This window comes from Phocoena phocoena, chromosome 16 (genome assembly GCF_963924675.1).
Source record: "Phocoena phocoena chromosome 16, mPhoPho1.1, whole genome shotgun sequence".
In the NCBI taxonomy this organism is placed as follows: domain Eukaryota; kingdom Metazoa; phylum Chordata; class Mammalia; order Artiodactyla; family Phocoenidae; genus Phocoena; species Phocoena phocoena.
The window spans coordinates 58,110,172-58,125,996 of NC_089234.1; the positions used below are offsets into that span (position 1 = coordinate 58,110,172).

At 39.2% G+C, this 15,825-nt stretch overlaps 1 protein-coding gene across 5 annotated transcripts in view; it reads right to left on the reverse strand.

Moving 5' to 3' along the window:
• Positions 1 to 15,825, reverse strand: part of KAT6B (lysine acetyltransferase 6B) — a 180,067-nt gene that overhangs the window by 47,040 nt on the left and 117,202 nt on the right. Inside the window, exons 4-7 of one of the 5 annotated variants that reach the window (XM_065893772.1) lie at positions 7,625 to 7,740; positions 7,316 to 7,397; positions 4,749 to 4,881; positions 986 to 1,917 (exon numbers count right to left, since the gene is read on the reverse strand). The exons of 2 other annotated variants lie outside the window; for them this stretch is intronic. In XM_065893772.1, the coding sequence (XP_065749844.1) occupies positions 986 to 1,917; positions 4,749 to 4,881; positions 7,316 to 7,397; positions 7,625 to 7,740 (1,263 nt within the window). The remainder of the gene's footprint in view (positions 1 to 985; positions 1,918 to 4,748; positions 4,882 to 7,315; positions 7,398 to 7,624; positions 7,741 to 15,825) is intronic. 2 more of the 5 variants (XM_065893773.1, XM_065893775.1) reach the window with 2 other exon arrangements.

The window sequence follows — 15,825 nt, forward strand, 5'->3', positions numbered from 1 at the left end:
TTTAAAACCAGCAGAAAGTGTATTCACTGACTTGCATCATGAATAACCACCATATAATTACCAAAATGGCACCAAATTACCAAAGTGGGCAAATATGGATTTTTTTTAAGCTTTATTAGCTTTTACATCTAAGCACTGCTCACAGATCCAGCAGTACCTTTTCCCTGCTGTACCCAAATTGTTATTTGAATCATCGCTGTTGTCATCTTTTTATAGCTTCAACAAATAAATGACGGAAAGAGCGAGCAATACAAAGCAAAATCATAGTTTTCAACCAAGATTAGAAGGCATATCAATGTCTAGGTATAGAATTCCCATGATCACGTTTGAGATAATAAAATCTACCACTTTGTCCAAATGACACATTTTTGGCTTTTGTTTCATAAAGGGTAGCAAATGTAACGGGCCAATTTGTTAAATGAATTCATGAAATCAGTTTTCTCCCTGAGGTGAGTACACACACAGACACACTCACATCCAAAAGCACACTTCACAGAGTCACAGATCAGGCTTTGTTGAGAAGGAAGCAGGATGAACTTTGCCATGAGAAAGCAATGGACAGAGGGAGACGAGGAGCTGATGTCCCCGCTGCCGGAAGCACGGACAGCACATGGCCACGCAGTGCTGTGGCTGAAGAGGTAGCACGGGGAGGAACATGGCAGAGGCGTTAACAGTGGCTACTCATGCGGGACTACAAAGCCATAAGCAATGCTACGGACGCATCTGGGGGGGTCCTAGTGTCACTACAAATGGAAATAAGTCATAAAAAGTGGGAGAGTATTAGTTGGAAAAACAACATTTTGGAAGTTTAGTCAGCATTAGAAAAAGGTCAAAGTTTCACTGCTTCTGTATGAAAGTGAAGTGAGAACAAGAGAAATAGCTAAGACCTATGTGACAAATAGGAATTGACTGATTCTTTTTTTGGGGGGGTTGGGGAGAAAGGGACGGGACGCAGGTTTGGTTGGAGCTTTGACCTTTTGCTTACCATCATCCTGATCAGGTTTAATCCTTCCGTCTGTCAAGCTCCCCTTCCCTGGTGAGGGGGTCCCCATCTGAGGGGTCACTTTATATTTTAACCTGCCTAGCATCCTGTGCTTTTTAAGGAAAGTTGTTCGCTTGAAGTGAGCAATTGCTTTAAAAATACGTCCTCTAGCCATCCCCCAGCCAGAGGAGGAGGGGTGAGAAATAAATCTACTTCTAATATCTCTTTTTCCAAAGAAATGGGCTTTTGATTTTGCCGTGGAAGGGAATTCGATTTTACGACGCATACGTTTAGGTGGTGCATAACTTGGGTGTCCCTTTTGGCGAGACTGTCCCTGAGTGGTATAGATATGAGAGAGCCCATCAAAGAGTGCCTTCAGCTGGCTGTTATTAGTGAGACTGCTAAAGGAGGGCACACTGGACTGGCTGGAAGAACTCTGGGGAGAGGTAGAAGAAACAGAAGTGCTGGACTTTTGTGAACTGGGGCTCTGACCAGAGATGGGGGTTGCGGGTGGGAGTGAAGAAGGTGGAGGTTTTAGCTTTTGTGTGGTACCTGGAGCCAACACATGAGAAGTGCATGACTGTTTCTGAGAGACCTTTTTCCTTGGACGATAGTGCTTTGAAAAGTCTATTATTTCACCTCGTGATCTGCGACCATCAGGTGATGGTGTAAAAAACTTAGTAAGGCCATCAATGAGCCCTTTGGTTTTCTTGTTAACTTTAAGTGTAGAGGCAGAAATGTAGGTGGAGGTGGTGGTGATTTTGGTGGTGGCACCAGGCCGAGGGGGGTCTGTAACAGCCAATCTGCTGCTTGAGTCCTTCCCAGATGCAGCATGACCAGATGAAGGTGTGGTACAGACTTTAGTCTTTTGACCCCTACCAGGTGACCCCCTTCCTGTGAATGCATTCATGGATCCTTCATCACTGGTTACAGACCTAGGCAAAAATTTAGAGAATAGTATCAGCATTTAATAATAGAATTATAAAGGTATCTAACACAAGTTTATAGCAACTAGATGCATTCAATGTGCTTAAACTTAAGAAACTGAATTGCAACCTTAAGCGCTGCTTGTGTGTGTGTGCCTCCACCTAGGTGTTTCTCTGTTGAAACAGGTTGTAGCCCCTACACTGGCATGTCATGACTCTCCCAGGGCCCATCCAACAGGTACTGGAAGAATCATGTGGAACCAAGGGCAATATGGATTAGAAAATTTTTGAAGAGACTAAAAGATCACCCAGTGCTTTTAAATAAAAATGTGACCCCTTGTGTCGTCACAAGTAATTATGATTTCCTGAAATGTCTTTTTTAAAGTATTAAAGGAAATAAGTCATAAGTATTATCTAGAAGCAAAAGAAGAAGCTTATCTAATCTCTAGTTAGAAGTAATTTTAACTCAAATGGAAAATTTATATAAATAGAATTTGGTTACATCTATAAATTAGTACATCTTTTTTTTTTTTAAAGAAAACATTAAAAGATTTCCACTTAGCACTTTATGCTTAGGATGATAAGATAACCAATAATACTCTCTAAGTAGAGGAGACAATTAATTACAGCATAAAATACTGCTGAAAAAAGGACAACAATAGCAAAAAACTGAAGAAATGATTAAAGAAAAGCTACAGCGGGTCAGACATGACATGGAAAGTCTGGTGAAGAAGCAGCACATTTACCATGGTCATTATCAGACACTTGGCATCAGAATCTTTATACACTGGTTCTGACTGCTGTTTCAGTTCATTTGATGCTGGTTCTGCCCATACAGCTGTGTGGTCAATGGAGACCAGAGGTCACTCCCCTAGCACAGCTGCTTACAGGAATGGCAGCTGCCTGCCCTCACCTCAGGCTAGGGCTTGGAAAGCTACCCATTTTGCAGCAGAATTTTATTCAACAGAAACATTTGCATGTGAATTATGGCAGTGCTGGGGCCCAAGAATGGAGCTTAAAAATTATCAACTGAGCTGAAGGCTAGTAATGATGAAATGGAAGCCTGAAAATGATATGATCTTGAATTATAAAAATATCTTAAATAATTACAAATAGAAGAGCATAGCTTAGTGGTCATCATATACACAGAGATTTAATGAATAATTCTGGCAGTCAGCTAAAGGGGAGGCTGGCGCAGATCAACAGAGTGAGCTACTAGGCTCATCCGAAGCAGCTCAACCGCCAGGAGCTTCACCCAATGCCACCGAGTCAGCCAAATCAGGTTAGAGCTAGAGATCTCTAGTGTCACAGTGAGAGTTACCAATAAACTACTCAACCAGGCTAAAATGTTTCACATCAGAATGCTACATTTGGACTGTATCTGGAATCAATTGCCCAGAAAGGATAATACGCTTATAAAGCATGTAAAAAGGAAAACTCCCTAGACTGTCTTAAAAATTCCTAAGCTCAAAGGACAATTTTGGACAAACAAAAAGTTAGGATTGGTGCCAGATGCAATTTTCAGCTGTGTCCTTTGTTTAGAAAGTTATATCCTAATTTGGTTTTCTTAATTGGGCCCTGAGGATACAGTCCCATTTCGGGAAAAATGCTTACACTGGACGAATGCAAAAACATATAATTTCTACTTCAAGAGATGCTAATATGAAAGATTTTATTCATCAATAGGTTTCATGTTTGCCTCTAGAAATTAACACAAATTCCATATTAAGATGTCCACCAGTTAGAAGGTTTTCATAACGTTTCATAGAACACTTTAGAAAGGAGCATGCATTTTTCTATTTCTCCTTTGGGAGATAAAGGTGCGGGAGAATACTGTTTTTCTGAGAGCAGGTAATAAAGTGAATTGCTTCAGATAAAATTAGGGGGGGAAGAGTAAGTAAGTGAATTAGACACCTGGTGTTTCTTCACTGTGTGTGCAGAGCTCTATTCATTTCTACATCACAGTGACCCTTTCACTAAGCCTAAAGAGAAGGGCAACGGTCTTATTGATAGAGCTGCTTCAGATATGCAAGTCTACTGATTTCATTTCTAAACATCTTAGCTAATGCTGATTGTCAGTCAGTTCTATACTCTATATAGGTTAAAAAAAAATACATCCATTTCTCCTCTTATCTTTTCTCTACTTCTCCAAGTAACTCCTGCTAAATGTTCTACTTGGCTTTAAAGGCATCTATGTGGCAACAGGCTAGAGGAAATGGGGCTATCATAGTAGAACTGCAGGCTACTGCAAATATATTATTTTGTCCTTATGTTTGCACACATGTGCACATACCAAATGGTCTTGTCTAACTCTCTGGAGGCAAATTAGGACAGTAATTTGCAGGTTTCTTAGAAGCTCCTATTTCAGAAAAGGGATCTTAAAAAGTTGTAATACTAAATTAGCCCAGAAAAGAGAAGTATTTTTCTAAAACGTTATCTGGGGTAACAAAAGAGAGTCACTAGAGATGTGAACAAATCCCTCTCTTGTTTTAAAAACCCCCAGAAAAAATATTCATATAAGTAAGCTCTTCTAATGTTCAGCCAATAATAAAGTAGACAGAATAACTGTTTCCAATTCTTACATTCTGCTTCTATCCTGCTGCTTGAAAAATGTCACTTAGCATCACAGATACTGCCAACAGAAGACCCCGAAATGCCAACTGTAATTTAAAATGTTATTTTCAAAAAAATTTCCACAGCTTATGCAAAAGGAGAAATATTCCTCATCCCTTGAGTTTGTAAAAATGATACTAAAAAGATAATGGAATCTAAGGGGGTTACAGTCAACTATATCTTAAAGCACAACATTAAAGATTTCTTTTGATAAGATCTCAACCTACAACAATCGTTGCTTTAATTTATTTTTCGGTCGTCCAATGGGTTTTGCATATCGTCGTTTTATTTGTGCAGCTTTCTCATGAAGTAGTTTTCTTCCCTTTTTCTTTGGTCTGCAGACTTGGCAAATCCACATCCCTGAATTAATATATATATGAGAAAAATATTTTAATGTTTGATTTTAGGAGAGAGATTAAATATAAACTGCAGCTGTAATAAGCTGCCCAAGGATGCCTGTATGCAGAAATTGACCCTAAAAGATGGATCACTCCCTTCTGTCATTCTCCTCAGGAAGCTGTCATTAAAGGTCAATTTCCCCAGGGTCAAGGTGCTGAGAGCAGAGGGCTGACCCATCTCAGAACTCTTCCGATAAGGCTTTTCCCAACATGTCACCAAGCTTCCCTAGACCATGTAAACACACATGAAAACCCAATCTTGTCATATTATATATCTTTTGATTGGAGGGAGACATTTTCAAGTCAATTTTTTTTGAAATTTCTGGGGAAAAAGTATTTGTCTCTTTTTGAAAATTTTCTAACTAAATTATAAGATATAGTTTTTAAAATTAAAACTTAAAATGTTTAAGTACTATGGAGCTACAATAATTAAAACTATGCACCTGGCATATGGAAGTAGGTCAATGGATAAGAACTGAAAGGCCAGAACAACTGAAAAGTTTAGCATATCATGAAGGCTGTATTTCAAATCAGTGGGGAAAGGATGAAACGATTCAGTAAAGGGTGATAGAACATACAGCTGTCTATCTGGAAGGAAAATAATTATTTCCTATCTTTTATAAATACAAATTCTAGGCAGATGAATATTATATGGCAAAATTAAATGTTATAAGCACCAGGAAAACTATGTGGATATTAATATAATCTAAGCATGACTGACATGTAAGACTGAAGCCATAAAGAAAGAGATTCATGGATTTGACTACATAAAAATATAAAGAGCTTCTGCAAATCAGTAAGAAAAAAGTGAAAACCCCAATGAAAAATGATTAATGAATAAAAACAGGTAGTTTACAAGATGATATACAAACAGCCAATAATCAAACACAAAAAAAGTTCAATTTCATTATTTAAAGAAAAAAATCATCAGACATCTTTTTTCTGTTACCTAATTGGTAAAAATTTTTAATAATAACACTGTATTACATTGAATCTAAGATACCACTGACTATAAGATGCATCTGATTTCAAAGATGTTAAAATGTTTTTTTAAAAAGTGTGTCTTAGATTCAACGAAATATAGTAATAGTGAGTGCTGGTCATTTATACAGGGAAACAGGTATTCTCATACACTGATGGTTGGTCTGAAAACTGATACAACCTTTCATGTACACAGTCTTTGATCCAGCAATTCCTCCCGGAGGAATTTACCTTAAGGCAATAATTGTGGATGGAAAAAATTGGAAACATTTGTAATATCCACAATAGGGGATTGGTTAAATAAGTTATTCTTTTCTTTACATGGGGTTGCAAAATCAATTATGTTCAGGAACCACCCAGGTATAATATATGTGACTGAAGCAAGCTGGAATGTAAGGCAACAGGTTGCAGTGAGACTGAGGCAGAATGGGGCACTGACAATTCAAATGCAAAATTTAAAAAATATTGCACCAGCTCTTCTGTAACGCAGTTAAGAGAAGTCTTTAAAAAATATATAGAGAGATACAGATAGATGGATGATAGATAGATAACCAACAAAACATTTCTGTGGCCCACGGTCACCAGGTTTGTAACCCCTGCTCTATGTACTATGGAGTTCTACACACTTATTAAAAAGTATGTTTAGAACATTTAATGACGTGGGAATGTGAGAAGCTATTGTTAAGAAGGAAAAACCATAAACATGTACAGACTGTTCCATTTCTTTTTAAAGGGGTGGGTGGGGGCAGGGAAGGAATTTCTAACTGATTGTTCTTATTCCTTTTTGTCAATCTATATTTCCTACATCTTTCACAATGAAAATGTATAAATTTTGTAATAAGAACGCAAAGTTATTTTTAATGTTTAATATACTATCATATGAGAAAAAGAAGGCTGAGCTTGGCTGACTACCCGATAAACAGAGAAGAAAATCCATATTCTATATGGATATATCCATGTAAGATAGTTCAGATCCTCATGTTCAAAATTATCAACTAATGGTCAAGAAAATGGTGATGGCTCCTGTCATAGGACTTTTCTGGAGTCATCATTATCACCATCATTGAAAATAGGTAATTTCTTACCTCTGAACACTGTACTGAATAACATGGAGAGTACTCTAAACTTTTGACCTACCTAATCTAAACTTATTCTAATAGGGGAGTGGTTTCAGGAGAGGAATGGTCTTTTTAGTCCTGTGGATGAATTAGAGTATTTATCATATACATTACCCCCAAACTCAATGCTTTTACACTTCTCTGCTCACAACCTGTACCAAACCCACAAGTATAGGGAAGGTAGGAGGGATGAAAAAAATGCTTAAGGAACCTGTATACTTCTGAGCTGTCAGACATTAGGACAAGGCTAATGTGTACATAATAAAACACATTTTTAAATATGGTTTAAAAGTTCACCTTTTGGCATTCTGGAGAGTGGGGGATCACAGCACTCCATATGGAATCCTCTATCGCAGGAGTCACAGAAAAGCATATTATCCTGCAATATAAAATATTAGAGACTAACTGAGACTGAAACCAACTGTAAAAGGCCACAAATTCTTATGTTATCCAATTAACAAAAATAAAATATAAGGAAGGAGCACCACGATCCCTGTTGAAATGTATTTAAACATTTAAAAATAGCAACAATCTATAAAAATGAAAAACCTTAACACTGAAAACTAACAATTTACCTGGAGACAGACTACTGAGAGCCATACTTACTGCATTTTTGCCTTGGATTCTACATGCACTGCATGTCTTGCATTCGATGCACTGCCACCTTAAGGCCTTTACGTTTGTTGTTAATTCAGGACAAAATTTCAAACAGGATGGGTGTCCTATAAGAATAAAAAGCAAATTGCTTTATGGGACTGGTGCCTTCAATTTTTTAAACTCCCGTTCCCTAATATTTAATAGATGGTGATGATGCCAGCCAAAGAACCTTAGGAACTTGAAAGTACAAAAAGATCAAAGAGGGAATTCCCTGGCAGTCTAACGGTTAGAACTCCGAGCTTCCACTGCAGGGGGCATGGGTTCGATCCCTGGTTGGGGAACTAAGATCCCCCGCAAGCTGCATAGTGAGGCCAGAAAACAAACAAAAAACCATATCAAAAAAATATATATATATCAAAGAATCCAAATTACACTTTCCTTTCTGTCTTCCCCGCCCCACCCCCATATGTGAGAGAGTGACTGTACAAATGTTTTCCCTAAGAGAAATTTGGAAAATTTATGCCAATTTTAATCACAAGTCTTGGAGAACTTGAAGATAACGTATGCTCAAGATCATGTTCTCATGCCTGTGCCTTCTGTTAAATCTCTTGACCTCGCCCTCTTCATTGATCACCATCTACTCCGAAGTTTTCTGGCTTGCCAGCCTGCGAGGAGAGTGCCGAAGTGCAAACAATTCCTGCTCTCAGTATAATGAAATCTTAAAACAACAGTTAACTAACTAAAAATCTGCGGCTGCTTAACATAATACAACAAACAAATGGAAAAAAGAAAAAAAAATCCAATAGCATACAAAGAATGTCCCACTGCTGGGATACACAAAGAAGAAACTATTGCCATCTTGCCCCTGGGACGCTGAACTTAAAATCTGTAAGTAGGAGTAGAAACAGTGAATTTGGAAGTTGCAAGATCCAGGCTAAATGGAATATGCCAAGAAACATACCCTTAGCAAGCGTTCCCCCATTTTTCTGAGTGTTCAGCTTTTCTGCACTGTTTTGGACACACTTTTCATCTAGCAGCTCTCACCTCACAGAGGAAAACTGGAGACCCCGAGGGGCAACACCATTCAAGGAAGCCGGCCAGGCTACACTGAATAATAGATTGCTCCAAAAGGTTTGGGGAGTGTGAGCCTAGACTCTTCGGAAGGCAGTTCAGTTTAAAATTTGATGGTCTTTTATCACATAAACCCAAGATCTCCAAATTTGATTTTACTTTTCTAAATCTGGTCTTAAAACAGTAAGAACGTTAGTAAATCCCATGTGAAAGAACTTATTACCAAGCTGCAAAAGAAACCTGAGGGGTAATAAAAAAAAAAAAAAAAAAAAAAAAGCAGATCCTGAAATTTCAAAACTGTTTTATAATTTCCTGACTTTGGCAGGCTCATTGTTTAAATATGTAGTTTGGCTTGCCGCCAAAAAGGTCCTCCTCCCTAAAGCTTAACAGGTGCTTCATGAAATTCCACCCACCAGGAGACTTGGCTTTTTGAAGTAAAAACATTCAAAATCAATCATCAATACTGTTAATAAAAGCACACTATTCCTGAGTTTAAAAAAAAATCTAAACATCTGTATTTAAGATGTTGAGCAAATAAAATGTTGTCATAGGATTATGACCTCAGGCAGGAGAGACACCCAGGCAGATGCATTTAACCTATGACACTATTCTTTTACAAGGGCTTCTCTCATTCAAATGAATGTGGGGGGGAAGAGTTTAAATATATAAAAATGGTTATCAATCACCTCTGTCTGCTCAGGAACAGCAAAGACAGCTTGCTTTTCGACTTTAAGAAGTACACTCTGAAGGGGGAGGGGAAGTTCTACTTTGATCAGGTTTTTCCCCCCCCTTAGGTAGTAAGGGGGGGTAAAAACTCAAGTTTTAAAGAACAGCAATTTAAATTCCACCCTTAAAATGGGTCCCCCATCAGCTTAAAAGTATACCATTTACTTCTCTTTTTTTCTCCCTTTTTATTACTTCCTGTAAGTCATACATCACTAGCACATATGACCTCAATTTCATGCACTAAATTTTTCTCTACATCAAAATCTGCTTTTGTACTTTATAGCTCAATATCCAGCAACTAAGGTAATTCACATCATATTATATAGCTTAGTATTTATTCTCGCAGATATCCTATGAAAAATACTTTTTAATAATTAATTGTACATTTTGAAAGTTAATGGATTTCAGCCACTTTTAATCAAGAGCAAGGAATATGTTTCCTCTTATTGCTTTCTCTCAAAGTAATATTATATCTCAACTACTACCACTTAAGCTACCCTATCAAATTCTAAAATCTTCAGCCTATCTTTTCTTTAGGCAGCAATCTTACCTTTATTTAGCTCAAGAGAATTGGCCATAGATCCCTTCCAGCTCTAAATTTCTATGATTCTGTAAAGGATGCTGAGAGATGAAGAAACATTTCCTCTTTACTTTCTCACGGCCAACTTTAAAATAACACAAAAGACTGTAACTGAATCTTGACATACTACTACACAATCTATAATAATTAGATAAAGGACAACAATACTATTGATAATGCAAGTCCTTACCTCCCATTTAGCCATTCCATAAATTCAACAGTTCCCCCTAAAATTTGGGTTCTCTCTGATGACACAATTCAGGGCGGTTTACCCTTCTGGAGTTTGTTTTATTTTTGTGGTTTGCAATTTATCTGATTTGAGAACATAATATATATATATTCATTCACTCATTCATTCCTATTACCAGCACATACTACACTGGTAGCTTATAACAGTTTTATCTAGCAAAACCAGAGGAGTAGTGTTTAAAATTAAACAAGTACCAGTGAGACCACAAACCAGTAGAAATGATTTTTGGAGTAAGTACTATGGGAGAAAAAAAAACATGGGCTCTGTAGTAGACAGAATAATGCCCCCCAAAGATATCTAGACTGTAATCCCTATAACTTGCCAATATAGTACCTGACATGGCAAAAGGGGCTTTGCAGACGTGACTAAGGGTACAGGCCTTGAGATGGGGAGACTATCCTGAATTATCTGGGTAGGCCCAATCTAATCACGAGTACTTAAAAGCAGAGAATCTTCCAGCTGGGTTAGTAAGATGAGATGAAACGAGGAGGAGGAGAGGTTCAAATTAGCAGAAGGACTCCACCCAGTGTGGGGGAAGCCACACACAAGCCAAGGAATATGGGTGTCCATTAGAAGCAGGGAATGCCGTTCACCTGACAGCAAGAAAATGGGGATCTCGGTTCTGCATACACAAGGAACTGAATTCTGTCAACAATTTTGTGGCAACGTGTTATAGCAGCAACGGAAAACTATGAAAGATTCAACATACTCGGTCCCTCGGATTGGCTATCTGACCAACCATCTGTCCATCTGAGACACAGTGAGGAAAAAGACATTTCAGATCACACAGTCCACCAGGAAAGACAACCATTAGACAAGAATTAGGATGGGGTGGCTTGGAGATATGGGTAAATCTAGCAGGAGGTTAGAGGGAGGCCTTCCTAAAGAAGAGACCCAAAGGATGAGTGGGAACAGATGGGACCAGAGGGGGGAGCAGGGTGGGAGAAGACGGCATGTGCAGAGGGAGAGGAGAACATGGTGACATTCAAGAAGAGGAAAGAGGTTTGCTATAACTAGTGTGAAGGGGATGGTGATGTGCAAAGGGGTCAACAGGAGCCCAATCCAGAAGAGTGTTTTGGGCTTGGATTTTTCCTAAGGTTAACTGGTGGACACTAAAAAATTCTGTAATTAGATTTACAATTTTAAAAAGTAACTTAGGCTTAAGTATGGAAAATGGATAAGGGGAAAGAGGGTAAATATTAAAGTTAGGTTATTACAATAGCAGCTCTGAGCAGGTCTGGTGCGGGTTATGGATATACTGAGGATGTAGGATACATATAAGGACGTAAAACCAATGCATTTTTGGTGATTTCTTGCTATGAGAGAATAGGACAGAGGAGGGCTTGTAGAACTGAATGAGTAGCTGGTGGGATGTCATTTGCTGAAATGGGAAATCCCTGAGGAGAAGCAGGATGTTGTCTGTTTGCTAAGATTTCTGTCGTTTTTATTGTGGTGGTTGTTTTTCTGGGGGGAAGGAGCAGTGTAAGGTTCATCAGCTGCTTTGGATATTATCTCTGAGGAGCCTGCAGGGTGTCAAGTGGAGAAGTTCTGGAGGCATTTATATCTAACGGTCTGGAACTCAAGAGAAGCTATGAAGCACAGTGCGGAAACACAGGGCCAAGGACAGAATGCTGAAGAAACTATGAGGGGATGAAGAGAGGCCAAGGAGCTCACAAAAGATCTGAAAGAAATGGTAGAGAGAAAACACAGAGAATATGAAATCACAGAAGCCAAAGGATGAGAACATTTCAAGGAAAAATATTCTCAACAAGTCAAGTATGGCTGAGAGGAATATTTGGTGTGGACTGAAAGATGTCCATTAGATTGTGACCAAAACTTAGAAGGCACCTTTAGATTTTGCTACATGGAGGTCACTGTTAATCATACCAGCATAAGTTTAGTGAAGTAACAGGCCGGAACAAGGCTTCTGCTTCCTGTTACTCTGCTTGGATGGTCAATCCAGCTTTGGGCTTGTGGAGAGTGGGGCTCACCAACCCTTCCTCCTCCATCCCTGTCTATTCCTCTTTGGAGTCCATCTTGAGGTTTCTTTCTAGTCAAGGGTCTCCTTCCAAACCTAATTATTTCTGTATCTACTCAGTCTGAAACTGGATGACTAACCAACAAATCCCTGGGGCATTTTCTCACAGTAACCTTAAGAAACTAGTGATTTAAAAAATAAACACACACACACACACACACACACACACACACTATACACACACTGGTATACCCGTATATTACACCACCAACAAGCTCACTCTGGGAACAGAGGGCAGGCAAGTTTTGTTTAGGGTTAACATACAAATAAAGACCAGCCCAGGAGAGACTTCAGGTCTCCTGAGGGTGGGCTGACATTGGACCCTGTGGCTCTGGCTCCCTTTACTGTACAAAGGTGATAATCCATCTCTCCCAGCTGCATCACAGCAGCCTTGCTGTCTCCAGTGTCAATGAGCTTCCACTTAGAATGATGCTATAATTTTGAACTGTGCACTTATCTTAGATTTGCTAATTTGAAAACACACATGCACACAACTCATCTGTAAGTAAGATTTAACCACCCAGCAATCTGAGCAGCAGACACAAAATTTCATTTGGTATAATATCTAATACTTATGTGAAGCTAATTAAAGATAATTTGGTCTTAATGAGGCAAAAAGAATATAACAGTGTTAATTTCAAAGTAGGCTGATCCATGAAAGTCAAGTAAAATCACTTCCTAGTCCCAACATTTCCATAGACCTGAAGACTACGTAATGAGTCCCACATTCATTTTAGTGCTTCGAATAATCTTTCATCTTTAGGTAATGTTTTATAGTTACTGATAATCTTCATAGCATTATCTCACTGGATCCTCACAACAGCCCTGTGGATGTGGGGTGCAGACGTCACCCTCTGAATTTCACAGATGTCTAAAGCTACAGTTCCACAGCCAGCAAGCAAAGAGGACTGGAACACCACATTTGGGTCTCCTATGTACCTCACTTCACATTTTAACTACCTGCAAACTTGAATTATTTTTTTCAAAAGAACTTCCAGCAGGAAAAACATAGTTAAAGAATATACTGCCCATTTGCAGCAATGAGCCATCTTTAAAAACACAGAAATTTCTAATTGGCTTTACTTTATGATGTAAGCAGAAGGAAACACTTATTACTCAGATCTATGAAATCTAAGCAGAGTCTAAATGTGATATCATACAAATGGTACTTCAGATAGAGGTGACTAAAAACCTACAGGAACATATGGGAAACACACTTAAGAGCGATTCTCCTTATGGGCTGCCATCTATATTTCCTTTTTTGGGTTTTATACTGCTATGGGTATTTTTTTCACAGAAACATCTTACATTAGGGATTCCTTTGATCATTACAAACAGTCTCAATGCAATCCCAGAACCAGTGGACTCTCTTGAATGTCAGACAGTGGCCACTTCCATGAGGCCAACCAGGGCTACCAGCCACTCTGTAATTCCCACTTCCGAAACTGAACTGGACCATGACAATGGGGATCTCACCATTACTGGAGGACACCATTGAGCCAGCGGTGTCCAGCCTATTTTATTCTTTTTCCCTTATAATCACCAACGTGTCACAACAGAGCATTATAACTACAAAATCCCTCCAAGCTCTCTAAGAAGAACCATATTTTATTTTGATCCTTCTATTTCAAGACTAGCAAATTGCAAAGTCCACTCATCTACCAGATGAAGTAAGTGTCTACAGTGCATCTCCCTGAGTTTGGAAAAAAATTTTTTTAGGGGGGAGAGACTAAACTAGCTAAATCCAGACTGGCACAGTACACTCAAGGGAAGATGAAGTGAACCTTAACACTAGAGCCAGATCACACTGTGGAGTCCAGAGAAGTACTCGGAGCCGTCCTCTACCCTAAACAAAGGGACATGATGACCCCAGGGCTTGAATTTCTGCCATGACCCATATCTCAACTCCAAAGCCTCTAGCTCATTCTACCTGAAGGGAGGAGGCTCACAAAATAACTCTGGATAGAAGCCTTCAAGATAGCATCCGAAATCCATTCTTCTCCATTTAACACATTCTTGGCCGGAGACATATTACGGCCACAGGCGTTAGTTTCTGCAAAAATCCCCCAGTCAATAATGTGTTAAAAGAGAAAATAAGAGATCATTTTTGAAAAGAGAAAACATAACACTACACTTATACACCCTGGAAAAGTAAGAAACTTCAGGGGGAAAAATATTTCAGTGACCTCCAAGTATAAAGGAAATCAAACCTCTCCTTTGGCAGGTCTTCCATCTGGGAAAGACGAAGGGAGATTGATTACATCAGAAAATCTAAGATCTACCTGTTTAGAATTACAAGCCTTTATACCCTGTGAAAGAGGCCTTGAAGTTATGATCTAGGAGATAATGATCTCTTATCAACTCAAGTAAGTGTATCACCAGAGGTAAGGAAATATATGAAGGGAACTTTTCTTTCCAGATTTAAGTATGTCTTTAATCTGTCTAGGTGCCCAGACAAATAGATACTCAAGAAATGAAACAGTTAAGGGTGTTTTTAAAGTACCACCTTAAAAATCACAAAGGGTAAACCCTAGACAAGAGAACACCACTAAGTTTATCAGGCAGTTACACAAAACAGTAATTCATTCAGAATGAGCCTCGTGGGAAAACCCAAAAGATAACTACAGAGTCAGAACTGACGAGTGAGGCACTACCTCGCCAGGATAAAACAAGGAGATTGCAGGAGTGAAATTTATTAACCTGAACATACAGATAATGTTTCCATGCCCTTTTGTCACTAGCTATGATACCATGGGCAGGTGAAAGAGTTTTAATGAATCTGTAAAGCCCATCAAAAAGACTGTCAGAAAGCATTTCTCAAGCAGAGTTTGAAATGTCTTATTTCCAAGGCTCTCTCCTCTTAGTCAGGTTCTGAGAGCTGCAGAACCACTCAGGGCCTATCAAGTTAAACCTTCACAGGAGGAGGAAGAATCATCACACAACAGTGCCATTCGTCAGTGTGAAACATTTCCTCTATCCAACCAACAAGCAGCTGTCATAAATGGTAAGATTTTAAATTACTTGCAGCAATCAAGAAAAATATCAAACATGCCAAACAACAACAAAAATCCCACAACTGGGCTTCCCTGGTGGCGCAGTGATTGGGAGTCCGCCTGCCGTGCAGGGGACGCGGGTTCGTGCCCCGGTCTGGGAGGATCCCACATGCCGCGGAGCGGCTGGGCCCGTGGGCCCGTGGGCCATGGCCGCTGAGCCTGCGCGTCCGGAGCCTGTCCTCCGCAACGCGAGAGGCCACAATAGCGGGAGGCCACAACAGTGAGAGGCCCGCATACCGCAAAAAAAAAAAAAAATCCCACAACTGCTGACATTTATAACACACTTACCAGAGCTGTTGTAGACCGTATGTTAGGCTATTTACTTGTGTTCTCTCCTTTAACTTCCATACAACCCAAGAGGTAGGTGCCACCATTATCTCTACTTTTCTAATAAGGAAACTGAGGCTCAGAATGGTTAAGTAACTCATTCAAGGTAGAGGAGCTGTGGCTGCCTTTCTACTTTGCTCTTAACCACTATACTAAACTGACTTC